This window comes from Corvus kubaryi, unplaced genomic scaffold, assembly GCF_017639235.1.
Source record: "Corvus kubaryi isolate FWS band 111438036 unplaced genomic scaffold, C.kubaryi_AGA036_p1.0 37272, whole genome shotgun sequence".
Taxonomy (NCBI): domain Eukaryota; kingdom Metazoa; phylum Chordata; class Aves; order Passeriformes; family Corvidae; genus Corvus; species Corvus kubaryi.
The window spans coordinates 293,731-316,955 of NW_024581084.1; the positions used below are offsets into that span (position 1 = coordinate 293,731).

The window sequence follows — 23,225 nt, forward strand, 5'->3', positions numbered from 1 at the left end:
TTTTTTGATACAAAAAGGAAAGCCTTCCCTTTGGCAGTCCTTCCTAAAAGGGAGCTTGTAAGTGAGAACATTTGGTTTCTTCATCAAGATGCATTACTTTCTGAAACAAACACCAGATTTCTAAAGCTTCTAGTCATGTGTCAAAACACTGGGCTTATAGAAAACCAGAAATTACAAAATTGTCTTTTAAAGCCACTGCTGCACTCTCGTTTTTCATGAGCTCTTCAGTCTTTTCCTTAATAATAGAGCATCATTATTAATACTTCTAGTTTCCTAAATGAAAAAAAAAAAGTATTTGAAAATGCAGGTATAGTACACGTTAAAAAAAGGGGAGTGAGTGTTGGGGAGAGTCTCGTAAGTAGAAAGCTCTGTTTATTTTTCTTTAGTTTGTTGGCAAACTAAGCCCTTGTGCTGTTCAGATTGCCAGTGCTGTGTTTTCAGCTTGAGATGTGAAGTGTTTAAACCACCTATATCATAAGTCTAAATAAAATCTTCCCTCTGAATGCCATTGAGAGGTAGTGAGTGTGTGCAGTAACAGCAGAGCAGTGAGCAGGTAATAATCAAATACACTGAGAATACGGCTGGGATCAGGGATACATTTCCCTTTGCTTGAGTTTTGAAAGCAGATGGTTGGTTTTGCTTATTTTAGACATCCTAGTACAGTATTTAACATTAAAAATGAAGGATTAGAACCTAGCAAAAAAATAAGAACAGTCTCCAGTACCATGTTTTGTGGTGAGTTTATGGACCTTGTGCAAGGCAGGGCTTGTCTTTCACATGTGATTTTGTACAAACAGCACCTTCTTATTCAGCAGAATTGCTCCTGGATTTATGTAGGGACATTAAAAACCTCTTTGCTGTTTATATTTTAAAGAAGGAAATACGTTTCAGTCTTCTTTGTCTGAGAGGCAAACAGCCAGCATGGAACTGTGTGAGGGCATTGCCTTCTCCTGTGTTTGTGTGGCTTGGCTGGGCATGGGAGTGAGGCAGGAATGTCGGAGTTGGATGGGGCCAGCCTTTATTAAAGGTGATGATGTGGAAAGGGAAAGTTTCCAGAACTCGGAGCTTCCCTCAGGGTAGTTCACGTACAGTAAACTAAGCTCTGAGTTTACAACTTTCCTACCTCCCACTTGCTGCCTGCCAGCTTTTGGTCTGGATTCAGGCACTTAAATCAGGATGCATCATCATCCCAGACATTTCCTGCAGTCAGTGAGGACCACAGGTTGGAATAAATCTCTCCAGAACTCTCTACTCCCGTTTGTTGACTAAAGGGGGATCCAAGGAATGATGAAGCTGTTGACTGCCTCACCCAAATCTTGGGTGCAGTCACCCAAATCTTGGTCTGGGCTTCCTCTGAGTGCCTTTATGTCATGTGGATTTTTATATTCCAAAGGTAGAGTGAATTTTTAGAGGAAACTGAGTGTATTTGTGCTCCAGTGGTGTCAGTCACCATCAGTTCTAGGGTAGGTTTAGGTATTTGGAGATGGGTGGGGACATGAGCCTTGGTGTGAAAATCTTTGAGAAATGGTAACAATTGAGTTAGTAACAGACTATTAAAAAATCATTGAACTGTCAAAACTGTGAAGAGAAAAAGAAAAAAGAAAGGCAGCAACTCCCTTCCCCAACTTCCAGGTGGCCCCAGTTGACTTTCATTTACCAATCTCATACAGGGACGTGCTGAAGCTCCCACTGAGAGGACAGCTCCTCTTACAAACTTACGTCATTATTTTCTTACAAACTTACATCATTATTTGGTATTTCAGTTTTAAAAATATGGCACCTATAAATACAGGTCTGACAGGTTAGAACAGAGGTTTGTCAGACTTCTGCACATGCTGCTTGCCTCTGACATTGTAACAGATACAGAAATGCTGTGTGCTGTCCATGAGTGATTAAGGCTGTAGCTCCTCCATGTTTTTAGATTGGATCCTTCTCTGTTGAATAAACAGGCTTCCTTTGTCTAAGTGCTGCAATGAAAAGCAATTATTATTTTATTTTTCCATAATTCATTTTTCAAATGAGAGGAGAATTTGGAGACCAGTTCTTTAATCTGGTTTATGCATGAGTCAACATTGTCAAACAACCTGTCTTTGTACCCTGACTAATTTGCTCGGAGTGCTGGAAAACTGCCTAGGCTTATCTCCTGGGCAAGAAAAGTTTTGCAGCATCAAAGCGTTTTTAGATTTATTTTAAATTTGTGAACATACTTAGGTCCTGATTAAGTATTTCTGTGCTGCAAAGGACTTGAGAGCATACTGGCAATGGAATATGTGCTCACAGTTTATGAGTATTAACTAATTAATTGATGCTGCAAACTCATGAGAAAGTAGTAGGGATAACTCAGGTCTGTTAAAATCCTTTTCTAACGTACAGTTCACCAAGGAAGAACAGTTTCCCTGGAGCACTGGGGTTCTTTACTCTCCTGTATTGTACTTCTGGGGAGCAGTCACAGAGGAACCACAGCCCAGAAGCTGATAAATGAGATGGGGCAGGGAGACAAATGTCTAATGGGGCTGGGTGAGCAACTGAGTAAAACTGGGGGCAGCTCCTTTGTCTCCAGTGTTTTTCAGCTGGAACCCGGAGCAGAAAATGGATCATTCTTCTACTAAAGCTGCTATGGCAGAGGAGTCCTGAGGGTTACATTGGTACTGGGTGCTGCTCCTGAAAGATGTGGGACAGTGGGAAATAAAATGGTGGGAAAAGAAAATCAAAATATCTGCTGTAACTTTCTTTGCATCTGAAAATAGACTTTGGGAGAGAGTTTTCCCAGAGGGAGTTGTAATGACCCACTGGTTAATTGATTTAGTGGTGTTTTATGTCCAGCTTTGTGAATTCATAGTCAGGTGGTGGAACTGGATGGCTGAATGTGTCAGAATAAACTGTTGGGCTGACTCCTTTCAAACTCTGTTTTATGTTTAATTATCATGTTCACTTGAAATAAAAAGCTTTGGTTTGTATAAGAATGCAAAGATCACTATTACTGGGTTTTTTCCTTTAAAGGGCAAGGTCCATCATCACAACCAGAATGACCATTTCCCACCTGATGGAATTGGTAAGTGCCTCTGCAGTTCCTGGGGGAATTCCCAAGCCCAGTGAAGCTGACAGTAGTTTGATATACATTGAGTATCTGGTCTCTTCTCTGTTTGAAAGGCATTTACTTGTTGTTTGCATGTGGGAATCAGATCACAAACTGTTAAGTGGACATTTGATATTTCCAAGGCTCTCCCTTTGGAGCCTTAACACAAACATAGTTGTTGGCCTTTGAAAAATGGCTGTGTTTGAAATTCATTGTTGCAACCCTGTACCAGTGTATTTGCACTAAGAGGGTTTGGAGATTATTTTGCATGCACTGTTTTCTGAGGTACTTTGAAGGTAAACTGTGCTGTCATATAGCCAGATACTCCTGATCATACCTTTGCAAGGTAGCATGCAACAGCTGAATAATTTTGTTATTAATTTGAAAAAGTATTAGTTTACAGCTTGTCTTCCCTGCTAGAAAAGGAGGGTTATTTTAGTTTTTGATGCAGTGCTTAACAGCCACTCTGACTGTCAGCATATTTAATTGGTTTGGAACATTCTTTCATTAATGCACTTACCAGCTACCTGTTTCTCTGTATCTCAGCTCGTATTTTCTGCCTCTTCAAATTTTTGAAATGGAATACAGGATTTGATTAATGCTTTCTGTTAGTGTACCAGACCTATGCTGTTAGAGAGTTGCACACATACATTATAAAGATAGATGCTGTTAGGATGAAAAAAACCCAAAGAAATGGTCATCTTCATGTTCTTTTTGTGTATATATCTTCTTTTTTTGTATGTATGTATCTTTTATTTTTATTTTCAGTTCAGCCCAATCCTTCTGTTCTAATTGGAAATCCTATCCGAGCATATACTCCTCCCCCTCCTCCTCTGGGACCTCACCCCAATCTGGGGAAATCTCCAAGTCCTGTTCAAAGGATAGATCCACACACTGGGACAAGTATTCTATATGTACCTGCTGTCTATGGAGGAAATATGGTCATGTCTGTGCCTTTGCCTGTAAGAATTCATTTTCTGTTTCTCCCCCGTCCCCACCTCAGTTATTGTATGCACATGAATGTGTGGCAAAATCAGATAGTGAATTTTTTGCAGGTTTTTTTCAGCACTCCAAATCTGTGGGCATTGCTGGCTTTAGGAGTGACAGTGCAGAGGACCACCAGAAAATATGGACCTGAAAGCTTTGCTCCCACAAATAACTCCAGGCAGGCTAAAAGCAATTTCATGTTCATGTAATTTGGTGTGTTTTAGGCACACCAGTGGAATCTGTCTCATCTGACTTGAGACACCTGCCTCTGAATTATTTGCCTGGTTCAGTTCTTAATCATTGGAGAGACCTCAGTGATTCACACCAAGTTTGTTTCTCTTTATTGGCTTCACACAGTCTAGATTACAAGTTTTGGATGTCTGCAGTGCAAGGTGTCTGAAGTGAAGTGATAAGAAAAATAAGCATAATGGGATGTTTTTCCCTTCCAGAACCTCATAGTGAACCAGTTTCCTCTCCAGTCCCTTTCCTTAATGACATTCGGGAACAGAATGAAGATTTCTAATCGGGTCTTTTAGGCTACATTTATGCATGGAATTTTGGATTACAAATAAAACTGTCTCACCAAAATTTGCACACATTAAAGAAGCAGTCTCTGCTTTATTTTTACCCTTCACAGTCACATATTCCAGGAGGAAAATGCATGGAAAGAACAAAGGCTGCAGAAGCTTGTGGAGTAACATGTCTGTGTTGTACACAACTCCTGAAGACCGTGGCAAGGACGTGGAACCCACACATGCATGTGTTTAATTCCATTCATAATGCTAAATGTTGGAATACAGCTAATTTGTTTTTTTCCAGTAATTCTGAGTCCTCTGTTGTAATTGGGGTTATGGATGCTGAATGGGGGACTTGCTGCAGTTTCAGTTTTGTGTCTTAGATCAGCTGGCAGCTGTAAATTGGTTTTCTTTGCTAGGCCAATGAATTTTCCTTTTTCTAAACTTACTAGAAGTCTGCATTTGATGGATAAATTTAAATGCAATGAGAAGGCCAGCAGCTGTAGCTTTGTCACGCTTGCTCACATTATATTAATATCAAACCAAGGTAATTTAAAAAGCTCTGTCTTATTGTTCCAAGGTTAATATATTTTTTATGTGTTTCCAATCAAAAGAAGTTTATTAAAAATAAGTATTTTGAACTTACCTTCCATGAGGATGGATTTTTAAATAATTAAGTGGGAAGACTGAGGTACTAATGAGACTGCTACTTTTGAAAAGAAGCTTGGAGATGATTTGGGGTTGTACAGATGCAATAGTAGCCTAAAGCTGAAGTTCAAAGTGCACATTTCAAGGGCAAATAGTAATTAAAAAAAAATAATTGGATGAAAGTTGTTACACTTGAAACAAGTTGGTACTGAAGTAAAATGTGTTTATGTTCATGGAAGATATAACGATGTCTTTGTTTAATGCAGTTTCCATACCCAAGGTAAAAGCTAGAGGAGGTTGTTTGCTGCCATCAGTAAAGAATGCTTTGGCAGCTTGAGTGTTGGGGATGACTTTCCCTACAATCGTCTCTTATTCATATAATTCCCTTCTTTTAATAAATTCCCTACAGGACAAGATTGAACTCACTTGATGCAGAGCTATCTTCCTTAGCATTCCTTTTAGGAATAAAATTGAAACCATTGTAAAATATCCCGACTTTCTACCTGTGTTCAGGAGGTGGATTTTCCTTTGACTCTGCAATACATGAGTCATGTAGCACAGGCACACTGGAGTGTCACTCCCTATCACTGCTCACCTGTGGGTACTCTCTGGGTTCCACCAATAGTCCTGGTAACTTCACTGAGTGTCCTGTGTGTGCAGAGGTGGGCACAGCTGCTCCTTCTGTGGCCCAGAATCACAGCACTGGGTGCTGCAAGGTCTGTTCTTTGGCTTTGAGGCTTCTCTCTCTGTCCCCACCTCTGAGCCACAGCCCAATGCCTCATACGTACCAGGAGAAAAGGCTTTGTATTTGCTTGAACTTCACCCATTTCTATTTAATTAGAGAAGAGATTAATCTGAAGTTTATTAAACTACAATTTGTCCATCAGTCTTTTCTCTCTGAACTTCAAAACTACTGAAACGAGAATGGGTTTTGATAGAAAATTTTTGCCCAGGGTTCTCCTTGAAAATCTCTGCCCCTTGTTTTGCCTACCCTTATAGCTCTCCCTTTCCAGCACCAGCTGTAGTGTGTGTGTCAGGTCATCTGATGCATGAAAAACTCTTGTCACTGACCTAACATCAGTGCACTCATTATCACAGCCTTTAATTTAATGTACCTTAACAGATCACATCCCTCTTTTCTTTTTTTTTTAATTTTATTTTTTTTTACCTCTTAGGTACCATGGACGGGGTATCAGGGTAGGTTTGCAGTCGACCCTCGACTCATTACTCATCAAGCAGCTATGGCATATAACATGAACCTGTTACAGGCACATGGGCGAGGGTCCCCGATCCCGTATGGCCTGGGACACCACTCTCCTGTTAGCATAGGACAGCAGCAGCTCCCGCACCAGGACAAGGAGCAGCACGAACAAACTCGAAATGGTTAGTGCTTGAAATGGCACTTGAAACTGCTCTGCTTTGGGGAGAGTTTGTGCTTGAAATAGGGTGTTGTGGAAAGGACTTTCTTTCCTCCATCCTCTCTATCTGTGGCACTTTCCTCCCTTATAGAGGGATCCCCAGATTGGAGAAATAACCTGGGATTTGCCATTTCAAATAGAATGACTGAGATATTGTGAGATTCAGAAGGGATGGGAGTTGGGGAGGGGTGTTGAGGGTGTAATTGTTCCATCTCCCTTCTGCAGTAGTGCTGATGTTATTTGCAGTTAAGTTGGAAGAACTACTTAGTGATGATTAATGAACAGTGCAGAGATTAAAGGGAAGGTGTTATTTAGGTAAATGACACTAAATGTCTGTGATGCTGTAAATGCCATACTAATAAGTCAATTTTCCTGTGTCTGGGGGAAAAAAAATCACAAAATAATAATTCTTCTATTGAAACTAAATAATTTTGTAAATGTTTTTAGGTAAAAGTGAAAACACTGCTGGACCTGAAATCAGTAAAATTCGAACACCTGAGAAGAAACCTCTGGAATCCAAGCAGGTAGGTTTCTCTTGTATGGGTTTCTGGTTTGTTTTGTTTGTTTATTTGTTGGGGATTTGGGTGTTTTTGTTTGTTTGTTTTTTCATACTCTCTCTTAAAGAATTTAGTCATTACTGAAATGGTTTTGTTTTTCTTTCAATGTGAATTTACAAAACTTTTTATTCTTCTTTTGTAGGTTGATTTAGAAGCAAATCCTCAACAGAGAAGCCCAGAGTCCCGTTCCAGTGTTGGTTACCCCAATGCTAAATTCCATCGCAAAGACAACCCCAACCCCAGGCAGCTGAACCTGCACCTGACCCCACCCCACTCCCAGTTTGCAGTTCCCAACCGCCACTTCCAGCACCTCTCCCAGATCCCGAGGCAGCCGTACCCTCTGCAGCAGCAGCAGCAAAACCTTTTAAGTCAACAGCAAAATCACTTGCCTGAACAGCCCAACCAAATGCCACCCCAACAGAGCCAGGTAGTTCAGCAGCATAATCACTTGAATCAGCAGCCTCCACCACCTTCGCAGCTTTCCCCTGCTTTCCAGGCAGGCCCCAGCCAGTCCTTTTTTAATAATCCCATTCCCCACCGACCACATTCTCCTGCTGTAGATGCTGTGATTTCAGAACAACACCCCCCACCTCTGTTACAAGAAGTCAGTAATCCTTTGAGGCCTATTGCACAGCACAACCCAGTTCTGCCAACCCACTTGAACAACTTCATTGAAGAGAATCCGTCAGGAATGCCCTTAGGGGACACTTTAGGTAGGTGACTTTTCTTTATTTAAATTCAGAGTGTGCGATTATAACTACATTGAATTGAAAATGAAGGAGGTATTTACCTTTTTCAGGCATATTGCTCTGAATTGGGTCATTGTTGGGTTAGTTTCCATAAGTAATGTCATTGAGCATAATTTGCTGCTTGAGGCATGTTTGAATATTCAGCACTTTATTAGAAGATTTATGTTTATATGATTTTCCATATGATTTAAATAACCAGGTTATGCACTGCAATGCAGTTAGTCTATAACAGACCCTGGAATAAACTGTATAAAAAGTATTCTTTTTTTTTTTTTTTCTGACATAAAGATCTTTAAAAAGGGGCATTAGATAAAATTTTTTTTTAAAACTATTTTTATAGATCGTATGCATGGAAATGTAGCTTTGGAAACAATAAGGCAGCAACAACAAGCCAGGTTACAGCAATGGAATGAACATAATGCCTATCTCAGTCAAGGCACTATTCCATATCAACACCATCACCATCCTCATCTACCACATCTTCCTCAGCAACCAATTGGATTACATCAGCAGCAGCAAGTTAGGGCAAACTGGAAACTTGCCAGTAATACAGAAGATGAAACAGAGGCAACATATTCAAGGTATTTGTTTACTGAGTCATCAGAGCTTGTGTAAAATTGAGCAGTGGGCACCTATCTGTAACACTGTGATCAAGTGCAAGGCACTTAAAGGTATTGCTTTTTGCTGCTGTTATTATGAAGGTTAAAATAGTTGACAGGCTGACTTACAACTATGCTTTTATTATGTGTTATGCTTTATTCTGCTAGTATATTGGGTAGTAAAGCTGTAGTGGAAAAATATTTTTATGGAGCTTTTCAGTGCTGTATTTATGGAATAAGGAATGGATAGAGAGTAACAACCTTGGGTTTTTATGAAAGAGGTGTCTGAGTGTAGTTAAGGCCTATTTAAGTTGTAAATTCTTCAGTTTGAAGTAGCAGTCTGAGATCTGTGTGCTTGAAAATAAACAAACCAGTCCCTCCCCAAACACTGCTCCCCAGTGAAACCTCAACTTTTCTTCCTTTTTAAAAACCCTTTGCTTTTAAAAGCAGATTTAAATTTTAAAATGCTTGTATTTGAGATGGAGCTTTAGGGGGCAAGAAAGGAAGCTGTTGAACATCAAAAGAAAAATGGTTCCAGTGGTCATCAACTTTAATCATGTGTATTGTAAAGGCTGGATTTTTAAATTGCCTCTGTTTACTGTCATCTCCCACTATGCTTTCTTTTCCATCTGGTTTGTTATAGCCATGGTAAAGCATCTAAATGCCTTCTTAGCTGACTCTTTGAAGTGCTGCATTGAATGTTCTTGACGTTTTGAAGAAGTTCGGAAGTATATTGCGCAAATGAGGGGAGTCCCTGATTGTTCTGGCTTTTACCTTGAAAGGGGTTAAAATTTTCTTTTAACTATGTGAACTTTTTACTTTGTGTAGTAAAGCAGGAAATCCTTACCTTTAGTTGTCTCTTAAGAGATAACAAAAAATTGATTCTTCTGACTGAAAAGAAAATCTCAAGAGTTATTAAAACTTTGAGATGATTCAGGTGAGTATTTCATCCAATTAATCCTCTTGTGCCTAATTTCTGATTGCTCAGTCACATCCTTTGAAGTTAGGGTCAGTAAGTGCAAAGATAAGAATATTTAAATTCAGTGTTCTGTGCTCTGAGTTTTCTACATCTCAAAAAGAGCGAGATTTCAGCAAAACTTTTTTTTTTGTTTCCCCCCCTTTTCTTGATACATTTATTCTGCCAATGCAGATTCCAGGACTTGCTCCGAGAGCTGTCACACTGCGATCCAAGTGAGAGTCGGGACGTAGCCGAAATGCCACCCCCCCAGTCGAGACTGTTGCAATACAGACAAGTCCAGCCCCGAAGCCCACCAGCACTCCCTTCTCCTTCCTGCAACTCCAACCACAGCGCCCACTTCCCCAACTTCACTGAGAACAGCAGAGACATTGAACTGCCCACTAACCCAGCATTTCAGCAGCATTTACCCCAAATGTACAACCCCCCTTTCTCAATGCCATCCGAACACATAACCCCATCTCCCTTGAAATACCTGCAACCTGATGGATCCTGGACTTACGCTAACCTACAGCAGAATCACCTCCTGGGGCAGGGCTTTCACTATGGAATACCTCCACTGCCCCACAGGTCGCAGCAAAGCCCTTTTATACAAATCCAGAATCATCAGCACGCAGTCGGTCAGGAGCCATTTCATCCACTCACATCTCGAGCAGTTTCTGCTTCTTCGCTCCACAGCTTAGAAGAGGTGGGTGTTCTTGTCTGCTCTGCACTTGTCCTGTTGTTTTAATATCAAATTATGTTGTGAAGTGGTCATGAGTGCAAAACACCTCACACATTAAAAGCTCACACTGGGAATTTCTGTGAGGTGGAATCGTTCTCTGCGTCTTTGCTGTTCATCGTGAGCAGATCTGTGGTTCTTGTCACTGCAGGTGTAAGGTTTTCTCTGCTAAATGGGAAACCTTGGCTTTTGGAATGTTACTCAGAGTTTTTGTGCAGTCACTGCTCTGTGTCTGCATGTCATTTATCTGCAGTGACAATCCACCACAGCCCAGGTGGAAGCTCAGGAGAGGACTCTGGACAGTCAGCTGGAATGACCCAGCCAGTTGACTCAGTACTGAGCTGCGAATGTGGTTGAGTTACTGCTCATAGGAGACCAGAGCTGTACAGCTGTTCCAACATGGTCCAAAAGCTGATGTCATTAATCCCACCCTGCCTGCACTAATTTGGTACAAAGCCATCCTGTGTATTTTAGGGGCTGTGTGTTGGAAATCAGAGACATCCAGCTGTGCTCCATGAGGCTGGCTCCAGCACACACCCTGCCACAGCTGGCTCTGTCTCTTTTCATCTTCTCTTGTCCTGGACTCTAAGGGGGTTTGTTATGGGATGCAGACTGTGCCAGCAGTCCTGCTAGGACAGGTCATGTTTTGAACAGGAGGTTTTATTCCCTATTGGAATCTGAGGTGCTAAAGAGTGTATGATGTGTAAACATGGAGTATGCTGGAGCCAGGTCGCGTTCCAGGAATCTGAGAATTAATATTCTCACTTACTGCATGTAATCCAATATTTGTACATAAGTGGCTTGTTCTGTGATGCATTTCTGTTTAGGTTTTTACAGAAGCTGGGCAGGGAGCTCTGCTCATCGCTGTCTCACACAATATATATTTAATTTGTCTTTCAACTTCTGAAAACAGAAAATATTTAGTTTATGAGAAAAATAACTAAAATTGAATTCCAGTGCATTTTACAAATTTCTCTCTTACACAGATCCAGAGAGGTTAATGGAGTCCTCAGGCCCAGCCAGAGCTGTAGTAAGGTTTGGGTTTATAGACATTTAGAAATTTGATGTCTCAGTCCATTAAGTCATACCACCCTGTATAAAATGTAATACTTTGTGACAACAGTTAATGCTGTCAGTACAGCGGGACGTAGGAACAATGGTTTTTCAGCAGTAATAAACCAATAAATATTCCTATAGAGCTTGTGACAGCTCCTGCTATCTGAAGACAAATAGAGTGAGCCTTTATGTAATTAGTGCAAATTCAGTTTAGTTCTTATTTCTTCTTCCTTTCAAAATATGTGACAGAACTGCCAAATACAGTAAAAGTGTTACAAGACAGAGACTTGCTTACAAACTTTCCAAAACTGCTGGTCCAGCTGGTAGGTAGGACTGAATGCACAAAGAAATCAATATGGGGTTTTAGGTGTATTTTTAACAGACATCCCTCAGACAAGGCACTTGTCAGGGCAGTTTTCTTGACTTTTGATATCCTTACTAAACTGTTTCCTCAACCACTATTTATAAAGCTGTTAATTGACTTGATACTTGAAAGCTTTTGCATGTGTTTAGTCAGACCAGATCTGAACTGCACATCAGAGGGAATACTGGAGTTATTCTGTCTGGTTCTGTACTTTCAAGTGTCCAGAACTTTGATAAATTCCTGCTTGCTTACCAAAATAGCCCTTTTACATTCAATAAATGTATACTTTTGGGGTTGATTTGGGCAGTAATTTATGAATTTTTTTTTGTTTGTTTTGTTTTTGTTGTTGTTGAAGAATTTCCTTAGGGGAATGGATTGTCAGGATATCCAAGTGTTGATCCCCTGATTGTGGCGACTGAAATAAGATGTAACAGTTTCCTTTCTTGCACTTTTTTCCCGTGTCTATTTGTTGGAGATGATATAATAACAATGTTGGGACTCTGCAAGCAAGTTACTTGATGTTTGTTTAGCTGATTTCTTGTGACATTTCATTAGGATGGTTCTTTTTCCCTTTACCAAGTCTAGATTTACCTGTATGACTTTTCTGTTATTAGTGCTCTTGTTAGTCAGTGCAGATGGGAGTAAATAGTGTATTTATTGTTAAAAATAAACTGTGATACAACAGACTTGCTTTGAATCTTGAGAAAGCTTAGAGAGCCCTTAAATCTGAACTGTTGAAGCCCACAGGTTAATTAATGGAGTTCCTGCCATTTTCATCTACATGATCTACAGAGTTATGGAAGCAAGTAATTTCTGTGGTTTCAGATAAAATTCTCTGCATTATTTCTCCCGAGGGCACTCGCTTCTCCAGAGCATTTGTTTTTTATGTGCAAAATCCAGTATACAAATGTATCCTGCTTCCCCAGATCCTGGTGTACAAGTCACTAATTTATCCTTTGGAAAAGGAAAAGCCATTTTATTCCTGACTACATTGTAAGAACATTTTTTCTTGCTCTTGTGTATTTCTGTGCTTCCTTTGCCTCATCTGTAAATGCTGGGTATCTTCCTCCTCATTGTGTGATCCATAGCCCACGTAGAAGTGTGAGATATAAAGGTGTAAAGGTTGATAAGAATTAAGAAATTTCAGTTGATGTACTTTGCGCTTCCTTTAAAATTCTGTATTTCATGTGATCAAAATATGTTATCAGTGACTGCAGTGTACAGCATACAACTTGAAATGTATTAGACTTTTTTCCTAAATGCAAAGGATTTTTTTTTTTTTGGTTAAACATTTCTGAGAAAAAGTTGAATAGGGAAATGGTATTTGATACATGCAGTTGAATCAAAAGAGCAAAGGGCTATTTTATGGTTTGGTGTTTTTTGTTCACAGTATGAACCAAGAGGACCAGGCAGGCCGTTGTACCAAAGAAGAATTTCCTCTAGTTCAGTCCAGGCTTGTTCTGAAGAATTAAGCACTCCTCAAGACAGTCTTGGTCAGTGTAAAGAGCTTCAGGACCACAGTAACCAGTCGTCGTTCAACTACTCCTCCCCTGAGTTGTGGGTGAACTCCTCCTCCTCTGCCCCATACCCAAACATTCCATGCAACGGAGCCAGCAGAGCCGTTCCCCCCCGGGAGCTCTTAGGTGGGTACAGCTGCAGCTGCTTCTCTCTGCAGTGACCAGGGCTGAGGGACAGGCTTGCCTGTGGATTTCTTCCCACCCAGTGTTTTCTGCCAGTTCTTTAATTCCCAAAACCAATTTAAGCAAAGATTTTGAAGTATTCATTGTTTCAGTAGTTAAAGGTTTGCTTGAAAAACCTATTTTAATGTGCCACCTTGTTAACATCCTGTTCTTCATCTAGAAAAGCAATGCTGCTTTTTAGTCTTCTCCAAAAGTTCCAGTAAACCCAGATAGTCTCTTACAGTGGCTTCGAGTGCAGCAGACTTTGTGCTGGAGGGAACTAAGGTGACTGGTGGGATTTATTTGCAAGATAGATTATTTATTTCCAGAATCAGTGATATTTTGTGTTGGTATTACAGTCTGGGGGAGCAGCACATAAACTGAATTAGTGCTCTCAGCATTTCTCTAGTAAATTCTGGTACTTCATCAAAGGAGTGACGAGTTTAAATTCTCTCTCACCGTGGAAGAATCTCAGTGGAATGTGGCTTCCCTGGTGGTAGCAGCAGTGCTGATTGATTGAGCAGACAGAAACTAAATTAACTTTTCGAGATGAAAAAAAGCTGCAAAGAGAGAGCTGGAGCAGTGCAACTATTATTCTATTCTTCTGTTCTCCATATTTCTTGTGTTTATGAAAAACAAAATTACCAGGGTAGTACAGTTTCTTCCCTGTGATTTTGTTTTAAGAATCTCCAGTGGTAATTTAAAAACAAAATAATTAAAAATGCAAACAGTATTCCAGCGTGGATATTAAAACCACTTAATAATGTGGAAAAATATTTATAAGCTGGTTTTATTTGCCTTAAAAGATTTAATTGCTTTTCACCAAACTTTATAAACCTAAAACATCTTGTAATTTCATAGTAATTATGAAGTAGGAACATGCAGTGTAGAATGAATGAAAAAAGCTCTTTATATCAGTGACAGCAGTTAAGAATTAAATTCCTAAGGTGCCTTTTAATTTCCAAAATGTGAAAATGTTATTTTGCAAACCCATATTTATGGCAGCATCTTTCATGCTAAGTTCAAAGCTTCAAGCTCAGGGCACCTCCTTCAATCTATTTCTATTTTTTCTGAAAATTAAGGAGCTGAATGCACAGTATTATGTGGCATTCATCACTGAATTGCTCACACAGAGTTGCTCTCTAAACTCCGTGGTTATCTAAGAGGAGCTCAGGAGCTCTGGCACGTTTATATTGGGATCAGCCAGTCCCACATTTCTTTGCTTTAATGAAAAGCTTGAGAACCCTGTTTGCGAGTAAAGTCCTCGGAGGACAGATGTGTATGTAAAAAGTACCATGTACACACATTTGCTGTCAAATACTAAATTCTAAGTGAAAATACCAAGTTCTCACTGGTAACTGCATTTGCAATGAAATATTTTTTATTGTAGTTAAGCATGGTTTCTGTTTGTCAATAAATGTATATGAAACAGAGCCCTGTATCTAATGGTTCATGCAAACACATCTCCATTTTATGGCTGCTGTGCCTTTCCACATCTACAGCTCACTGCCTGTGATCATATTTACAGCCCAGATGTGTTTTATAGAGCTAACGGTTAATGACCAGTAACTGCACCATTACTGTTGGTTTTTATCCATGAAATAAAACCCTGTGAGAATGTGATGCTGTGAAAGTCCTGTGCCTGCATTTGTTGCTTGAGAGGGAGTGACCCTGACTCCAGACTGTTCAAGGACTGATCTCTCCTGTACATCAGGAGTGGCTGTGGCACCAGTGTTGGGTTGGATCAGGATGGATTTATGAAGCACAGGGAGAGCTGCTGTCAATTGCTCGGGGTTGTTCTATGCAGGCACTTCCCAAAATTGCATCTAGGGAGTTTGATATGCATTGCTTTTTCTGCTGATGGAAAGAAAATGATTTAAGTTCTTATTCAAGATGTGTATTTCATATTTTGCCTTCTGTTAGACACCTCTACCACACACAGCTTTCACCTCTGGCCCTGCTTGTCATTACTTGTCTTCTCTTGAGTGCTGTGGTTATTTTGGGAGGTTTTTTGCTCATGTTCTGGGTTGTTTGTTTTTTGTTGAGTCATAGCAACCTTAGCAAAATTGCTTTGCTTGTGTTCTTTCCATATCCATTCTTTTATGGGCTGATTTGGGGTGGGTTTTTTTTGGTTGGTTTTTTTTTTTTTTTTAGTGCTCTGTAAAAAGCAGAAGCCTGTGTGTGACCTTTCCAGTGAGAAACTTTATGTTTTTCTACTTTTGCACTCATTTGGTGGTACATTTTTGTATGTGCACTTTAAAAATAACATTATCTGATTAAAGACTGAGATAATTACAGAATATATCTGTTGCCCAGTTCCTAGACTGTTGCAGATAGAACATAGAACTGTGTTTCAGTCTGGTGTCTCTCTAGCTGTGCAAGACAGCAGAATTCTACAGACAAAAGTAAGGGACCTCATTAGGATTCAGGAAATTCACGAAAGGAGTTTTATACCTATGGTTTAAAGCACCATTTTTTCTGATAGTTACAGGAGTTGTTAAATGTGGAGTAAGAACATATCAATTAGCAGGAATGCATTCAGCCTGAAATACCAATAATTAGTTGGTTGGCATTCAGGACTCTGATTTGCTGTTGGAGAATGAATTATATATGGTGCTGTAAATTTTAATTTTAGCCTATTAAGCTGTAAAGCAAGAAGAATGAAATACTCTTTGTGCTGTCTCAGTGGATAAAGTGCTTAAATTAGAGTAGATCCCATTTGGAAGCAGCTTCCCTTCAGTGCATCCAGAGAATCCGCTGTGCGGAATTGCAGGTTTGGGGTTATGGCTGTAGGGTACGAACACATGGGGGATGTGTTTAGTAATGTCAGTTTTGTGCTGCTGCTGAATGATCCAAGAGTTGGGAATGAAGTTGGATCACTTCAAGGCCAGGCTGGATGGGGTTTGGAGCAAGCTGGTCTGTGGAAGATGTCTGTGCCCATGGTAGGGGATGGGACGGGATGAGCTTTAAGATCCCTTCCAACCCAAACCGTTCTGTGATTGTGTCATTCTATAAGCTTCATTTTCAGAGTGACTAAACAGAGCAGATGGGTGGTGTGGGAGGAGGTTACCAAAGGGGTGGTGTCAGCACTGGCTTTGGGCTTACTGCAGGTGGATTGGCTGAGTCAGAGCCATTCATTTGCTCCAACTCTGGTTTCTCCTTCGCAGCTCCACCGAAGGTGGCCAAGCCCCCGGAGGAGCACCTGAAGGCCGAGAACATCCAGCTCTCCAACTCCTTCAACTACAATGTGCTCCAGCACCTGGGCCAGTTCCCCCCTCTGATGCCCAGCAAGCAGCTGGTAGAGTCCAACAGCAGCATCCCCCAGCCTGCGGGCAGCACCAAACCCGTCATGTCCTACGCCAGCGCTCTGCGGGCTCCCCCCAAGCCCAAACCTCCTCCTGAGCAGACAAAAAAGAACAGCGACCCCCTGTCCTTGTTTCAGGAACTTAGCCTAGGTAGTTCATCAGGTAGCAATGGCTTTTACTCCTATTTTAAATAATCAGATTATTTTTTTTAGAGAGAATTTAATTTTTATTTGTGTCAGTAGATCTAAGATAGTTGGGGCTTCACCTGTAGTTGCAAATATTCCCTTTGTTTATATTAGTAAATATATCCTCACTTAATTGCTTTGCTGCTAGACTTGCAACTAATTTTTTTTATTATTATATTCCATTTTTTTGCATTTTTTGATGTGGGTCGGGTTTTCAGAAGCTTTTCTGTAGGAAAACACGTGTTATTTTTTAATTTGTGTAATGTTAATGATATGTTGCATTAAACTAGCAGCTGAGAGATTACCTGTACAACTTGAAAAAAAGAAAAAAAAAGGAAAAAGAAAAAAAAGGAAAAAAAAAGTTTGTCTAAATTGTATTTAAGAAGATTGTAAGTAGCATTTACATTTATTCAATAACATTAGCATACTATGCTGGGTTTCTGTACCAGAAATGGCCAGTTAATGTAAAAATGTATGTTATTTCTGCTTAAATTCATTTAATTTTTTTTTTTAAATAAAGGTGCAGCATCTTCTAAATAATTTCAGTTTTATCAGCTTTTTTGTGAAGGGATGCTGCATTCTCAGACTTTTATAGTTTTAGATTCTATATGATGTGGTATTGTATTTTCCATCCACTGTAGGGTAAAGTAAAGGCGTTCTTTGCAGACACCTATGCCATTGTTTGGAAACATTCAGATAAAAGTATTGGTATACTTTAAAAAAATAATTAAAAAATTGAAAAAAGAAGAAAAAAAGTAACAAAAAACCCAAAAAAACTCTACATTTTATTTTTGGACAAGCTAGTAATATAAGCTTGTTTGAAAAGTTAATTTGATAGGTTTTTTAAATGAATCATGAAGCTGAAAATAAATTTTTAGGTATGTTGGTGCTTAGTAGATTTAATAACTATTTTAAAAAAAATGCGTGAATTTAGTAAAATACTTTTTTGTTTGTTTAATTTTTTTTCCACTATGCATGTGTAAATGTTTGTAATCTGGCTTTTTCCTCCCCTCTTCTCCAGTGGTATAAAGAATTGTGCCGCTTTAACTTTTGGGTTTTTTTTCCGGTAAAACTTTTGGTACATTATTTGATGTTTACATTAAAATGTGACATTATACAAGGAAATTCAGATATTTTGCTAACTGTTTTGTTTGAGGAACATCATTAAAGAAGAGATTTAATGTTTGTCAAAGCTGTATCCAAATTAATCTAAATCTTCTGGGGATCAGAGTGGTTACCAGGTTATTTATCTCCATGAGCTCTGTGAAGTTCTCCATGAACCTGGCCCTTAAGGAATCCAGTCTGAAAAAATTAATTATGGGATATTAAAAAAAAAAAATTAAAGAAACGTGTGAATGAAAACTCAGATGATAAAATCTTTGTGGATAAAGATTTCTGGTCTTGCACACTGTCCCTGCTTTGTGGCCGGGGAGCTCCAGAGGGGTTGTAGAGTTTCTCCTTTACTTCTCCTTAGTCCTCCTTTTAAACTTGAAGTAACTTTAAATCTGGCAAGGTGTAGTTCAGAATTCCTCCACTTAATTACCTGTGAGAATTGAAATTTTAGAGCTGTGTGGGGGTGATTTCAGATTTTTGCAGCTGTCCATGGGACACCTTACAGGGGAGCAGTGGCTGCTGCTCTGTTCAATCAGATTTTTTCTCTGGTTACAATCAGTCAGGTTTATTTTTTTGCATTTGAATTCATGTGGTAAGACAAGGGTCATTATGTAATGGGGTTGATTTTAGCTCAGTACACTGCAGAGGTTTGCATATAAATTTTTTATTATAATTCTTTGCTGGGTTATGTTTCAGAAACTTACCTGAAAACCTTTTTCCTTCTTTTTACTGTAAAGCAAAGCCCGTGTAACTCATTAATTTATTTCCTAATGTTATACCAAACAAACAATGCTGGGGAGGGGACAGCCCCTGCCAAGTTCTGCTCAGCACTTCAGCACAGGGCATTGAACCCAGACGACCCAAAAATGAGGAGAGGCCAAATTCTGCAACCTTGACTCAAGCAAAACTGCTGTTAAATGGATTTTTTGCCAAGCTGCTGGCTGCAGGAATCAGTCTGTGGGAAATTTGCCTGCAGGGGCTGGGCAGGGGCCCAGTGGAGTTTGCCTCAGATTTGGTATTTTGGCAGAACTGTCAGTTCTCCTCCATGGATCTGTGTCCTGAGCACTGCTCTGTGCAGAGTCCTGGGAGAGAGCAGAGGTGGGGATCCAGTGGAGAGAGGAGAGAGTTGGGGATCCAACAGAGAGGGGAGCAGGACTGGCAGAGCTGAGGTGGGGATCCAAGGGAGGGAGGAGCAGAGGTTGGGGATACAATGCACTTCACGTCCCCGAGTCAGCATTTTGTAATTTCAGGGGTTTCAAAGTCACTCAGTTCTGTGGAGCAGCCTTTTGATTCTGTTCACCAATTAATATTGAATATTAAACTAATAAACATCACTTGTTAATTTACTGCTATCTGTCAATCAGTTAAGGGGAGATGGTTGCATCTCACCACACTTTATTCTGTTTTGCACTGGTATTTTATCTACATTGAAAATATTACAGATAAAAACCCATTTTCTCTCTGACTTAGAATTTCAGTTCTTTAACTTTATGAAAACCCCAGCTGGTTTTGGTGCTAAATTTTCATAAGTGCTCTCACCCAGGAATTTGAGGATGATATGATAGAGATGATCTGATTTAACAGCTTTGTCATGAATCATTTGGATTTCTGAGAGTTAGTTTTTTTCCAAAAGATTTTTTTTTTTTTTAATGTCTTGTCTAGCCATTGTATGTCACATATACAGCCCTGAGTGAGATCTTTGGTTTTTGGAGCAAATTATCCAATGTTTATTGAAGTCATGTTTAGAAAACCCCAAAACTGTATTTTAAACTCTCCTAGGGCTTGAATAAAACTCTAATTAAAATGAAATTAAGCCTTACAGATGGCTCCAGTGGGCACTGCTCAGGCTGCACTGTAAATATGGACCTGTTGCAATTACAGCAAAAATTCAAAATTGACTTTGTGTAAATTATCTCAATTTGAGGGAGATGAGTGGAAGCTGGGGCATATGCACCAACTGGGCATTTGGCTCCTTGACTTTTTATGCTTCAGTTAGTGCCAAATCCCATGCCCCTTGTCCAGGAATAATCTGCCATTGTTGTCCGTGGAAAATTTAAATGACAGATCTAAATTTAGTAAGCTTGTATTTAATATAAAGGATAATTTCTGGGTTTGTTTTCTTTAATTCCAGTTTTTCATGAGAAAAATCTGGATGCCTCATGGCAGGTTGTCAGTGTGATGATAAGAGCTAATGAATGAAGGGAAATATTTTAAAAAAAAATTATTTGGATTCTAAAAAAAAAATATTTTTTTTTTACAATTCAAATAGAGCCTCCACCCTTTAAAAAGCCACTTAGTGGCAGCTGGGAGGTTTTTCTGTGTGTATTTGAAGACTGAATTCTTACGAAACTGCGAGCTTTCCACTTGGCCATCCTAGGTCAGGAGCAGCCGGAGGTAATGCCGCTCTGCTGTGAGCACAGCCTGACTTGGAGCTGGATTTTGAGGTAACATTCACACCTCCTGACGCTCTAGGACCTGCCTGTGGTGTCCTGGCTCATCTGGGTTATGGTGTGGGACATGGATGTGCTTGTGCACAGCCTGGATTGCTCCTGGCCCTGGTCCTGCAGCTGCCAGCCTGTCCTGAAGGACCCGGCAGGCTCAGGCAGAGGTTTTGTGGCACATCCCTGTCTCTCTTCGTTAGTGCTCTGGGTGCTGGGGGCCCCTCCACGGTGTGCTGGTGTCCTCTGCTACTCCCTGAAGTGCAGTGGGTGTCCCCAGGATGTGTCTCAGCAGTGCTGAGCTCCTCGGAGCCCAGAGTGGGTTGTAGGGACAGTTCCCCTCCATCCCGCTTTGTGGTCACATGGCAGCTTTCGGCGTTTCCACAAGACAGCTCCTAAGTTGCTGTTCTGCATAAAGCTGGCTGGTTAGAACCAAGGTCCCAGCATCCACATTTTCTCCTGGAGGTTGTCATCTAATACAGTTTGTCCTGGATTTTTAATTGTATGGGCTGTGGTGTTGCTGGCCCTTTGCAGGATGTGAGTCCTGCCACTGACTGTGAACAACCCTGTGAGTGCCATTCCCTCCTTAGATTAATTAATACTTTGTTCCCAGATTTGTCAAGTTCAGCTGGTTTTTTTTGCAGAGATCATGCTCTATAAGCAATTCTTTTGCTATGTATGTAGTACCCAGTGCTATAAGTAGCACCAAGAGCAGTGTTTGACCACTCCAAATATTCTTTTTAGACAGAACTCAGGCATATCAGAACCTGCACATTTCCAGGGCAATGAGCCCACGATGCTTCATGCTCTGCCCATATCATCCTTCAACTTACTTGTTTTGTTAGTTTTTAAAGTTTCTAGTTTTCCTAGAAAAACTGCAGACAATTAACTTGTCAAGACAGATGGTGATGATCTATGGTGCCTATAAAAATTTGCACATCGTATTCCTTGACATGAAATATGGGCTATTTCTGTTGGTGTAGCAATACTCGTGCGAGTCTCTTTTTGCTGGCTGTGTCAGAGAGCAAGGGCTGAATCCTTCTAAATTTGTTTCTTTCTTCCATTCAAGAGAATTAAAAGGATTTTCAGCAGCAGCAATGGAAATGTCAGTTTTTTGGCAACTTTAGCTGAGAAATGTTGAGGAGCTTTTACCTCATTATGGATTAATAGATGCTTCTGACAAAATTACAGAAAATGCTCTGTGATGTGAATTATCCAAGACTGGTTAAAAGATGTTGTGAGTCCCTTTTCCAGAAGACTTGGCTTCCTGCTGGAGGGTAAATACCTCAACAAGACCAGCTGTAAAGCCATCGAGGTGCTCCCAGTGAGACTGGTGATACTGGGCATGAAGCTGAGCCAGAGCCTGGGGTGCAGCCTTGCCAAACGGAATTGTGCTGCTGTTTCTGTTACATAGAAAATAGTCCAGAAATCTAAGTTTATTCCCTTCTCTGGATTCATTTGTAGAAAGCAGCAAAGCAGCTCAGTGTCTGATGCAGAGTGGGCATGCGTGATGTCTGCATGCCTTGAATTTATGTTCAATAGCTTCAGTGGAGCCTAAGCATCGATCAAGTGTGACAAAGCAACAGCAATCTCATCCTCTACTTCAGTCAAAGCAAAGTTGCGATGCTCTTTTCTTGTCCCTTGGTGACAATGGAAAGGGGAATTGGAATGGATGCTTTTAGAACAGGTCCCACTGCTCTGTGTGTTTTGTGGTACAGAGCAGCCTAATGCTCCTGTAGTTGTTAAAAAGTAATGTGGTGTTCCAAGGGGCACTGTCCCACCGTGGACAGTGGAAGCTCGTTTTAAATGAAGTTTAGGCTGAGATTTATTCTCTAACAGTTTCTTCCCATGGTCAGGTTCCTGGCATGTGACTGCCCAGCTGCAGCTCTGGCTCCATGTGAATCCCCAGGGTCCTCCCCAGGGGTGGAAGTCCTGACTTCTGTGTCAGGTGTGTTCCTCAAGAGCTGTCAGGCCCAGGATAGAAAGTGCTCCTTTGCAGCAGGGCCAGGGATCTCATTGCAGAGCGGAAAATTCCCAGATCTTTGGGACTTCCTGGAAATCATTTCCACAGCTGTCAGAGTGAGGAGAAAAAGGTGACAGCCACAAGGAAGTCACAGAGTGGAAAGGGATCAGTGAAAAAAACAAAGTAAATTTGTAAATACCTGTGGCTTTGTAAACTAAGTCAGGGTGATCAAACACCTGAGCATCCTGCATGTGCTGGCACTTTCCAGGTTTGGACTACAGGAGAAATAGGGGTGTGTACCAGGATTTCTGAGTGAAATCCTCTCTCGTGCACCCATCTGTGCTGCCTTGTGTGCTGAGCTCTTCTCTCCCCGCCTGCTGGTGCTGGGCTGTGCCTGCAGTACCTCGTTGCAGATGAAGGGTGTTCAAGAGCTCAGCTTGCTGCTAAACAGGCAGTTTTCTTCTTCAGGGTTGCTTGTCTGACACCTTTTCTGCACATTAAATTCACACAACACAGCATTTAAAAACAAGGGAAGCAGATTCTCTCCATGCCTCACAGCAAATCTTACATAAACAAAAACCTTCACGTCTTCTGTTCCGTTGACTGTGATTTAACACTTGGGCTTTGGCAGACTAAAGCAGCCCAAATCTCAGCACTGTGACTTGGGCAGTGCCCTGGGGCACCTCTCTGTGGGTGTCCTGAGCAGGGGACAGGCACTGGTGTTGGATTAGGGAGTGGCAAATGCCCAAGGGGCCCATCACCGAAGGTGTCCGTCGGTCTGGTAGTGGCAGGACCAACGCTCAGGTTTTCATGGTGGCTGCTGGTGGTTCCTTGTTCTGCAGATTGCTTTGCCTCTCCCTCTCTCTGGTGCATGTT

General features: G+C 40.7%; 1 protein-coding gene across 3 annotated transcripts in view; it reads left to right on the forward strand.

The window, feature by feature from the left end:
- The window catches only part of HELZ (helicase with zinc finger), an 84,914-nt gene extending 66,887 nt beyond the window's left edge, over positions 1 to 18,027 (forward strand). For all 3 annotated transcript variants that reach the window (XM_042025478.1, XM_042025477.1, XM_042025479.1), the window contains exons 23-31: positions 3,001 to 3,052; positions 3,845 to 4,038; positions 6,402 to 6,609; positions 7,092 to 7,168; positions 7,344 to 7,914; positions 8,291 to 8,531; positions 9,700 to 10,213; positions 13,057 to 13,309; positions 16,513 to 18,027. In XM_042025478.1, coding sequence (XP_041881412.1) covers positions 3,001 to 3,052; positions 3,845 to 4,038; positions 6,402 to 6,609; positions 7,092 to 7,168; positions 7,344 to 7,914; positions 8,291 to 8,531; positions 9,700 to 10,213; positions 13,057 to 13,309; positions 16,513 to 16,844 — 2,442 coding nt within the window. In that variant the 3' untranslated portion in view covers positions 16,845 to 18,027. The remainder of the gene's footprint in view (positions 1 to 3,000; positions 3,053 to 3,844; positions 4,039 to 6,401; positions 6,610 to 7,091; positions 7,169 to 7,343; positions 7,915 to 8,290; positions 8,532 to 9,699; positions 10,214 to 13,056; positions 13,310 to 16,512) is intronic.
- Positions 18,028 to 23,225: the final 5,198 nt, after the last annotated feature.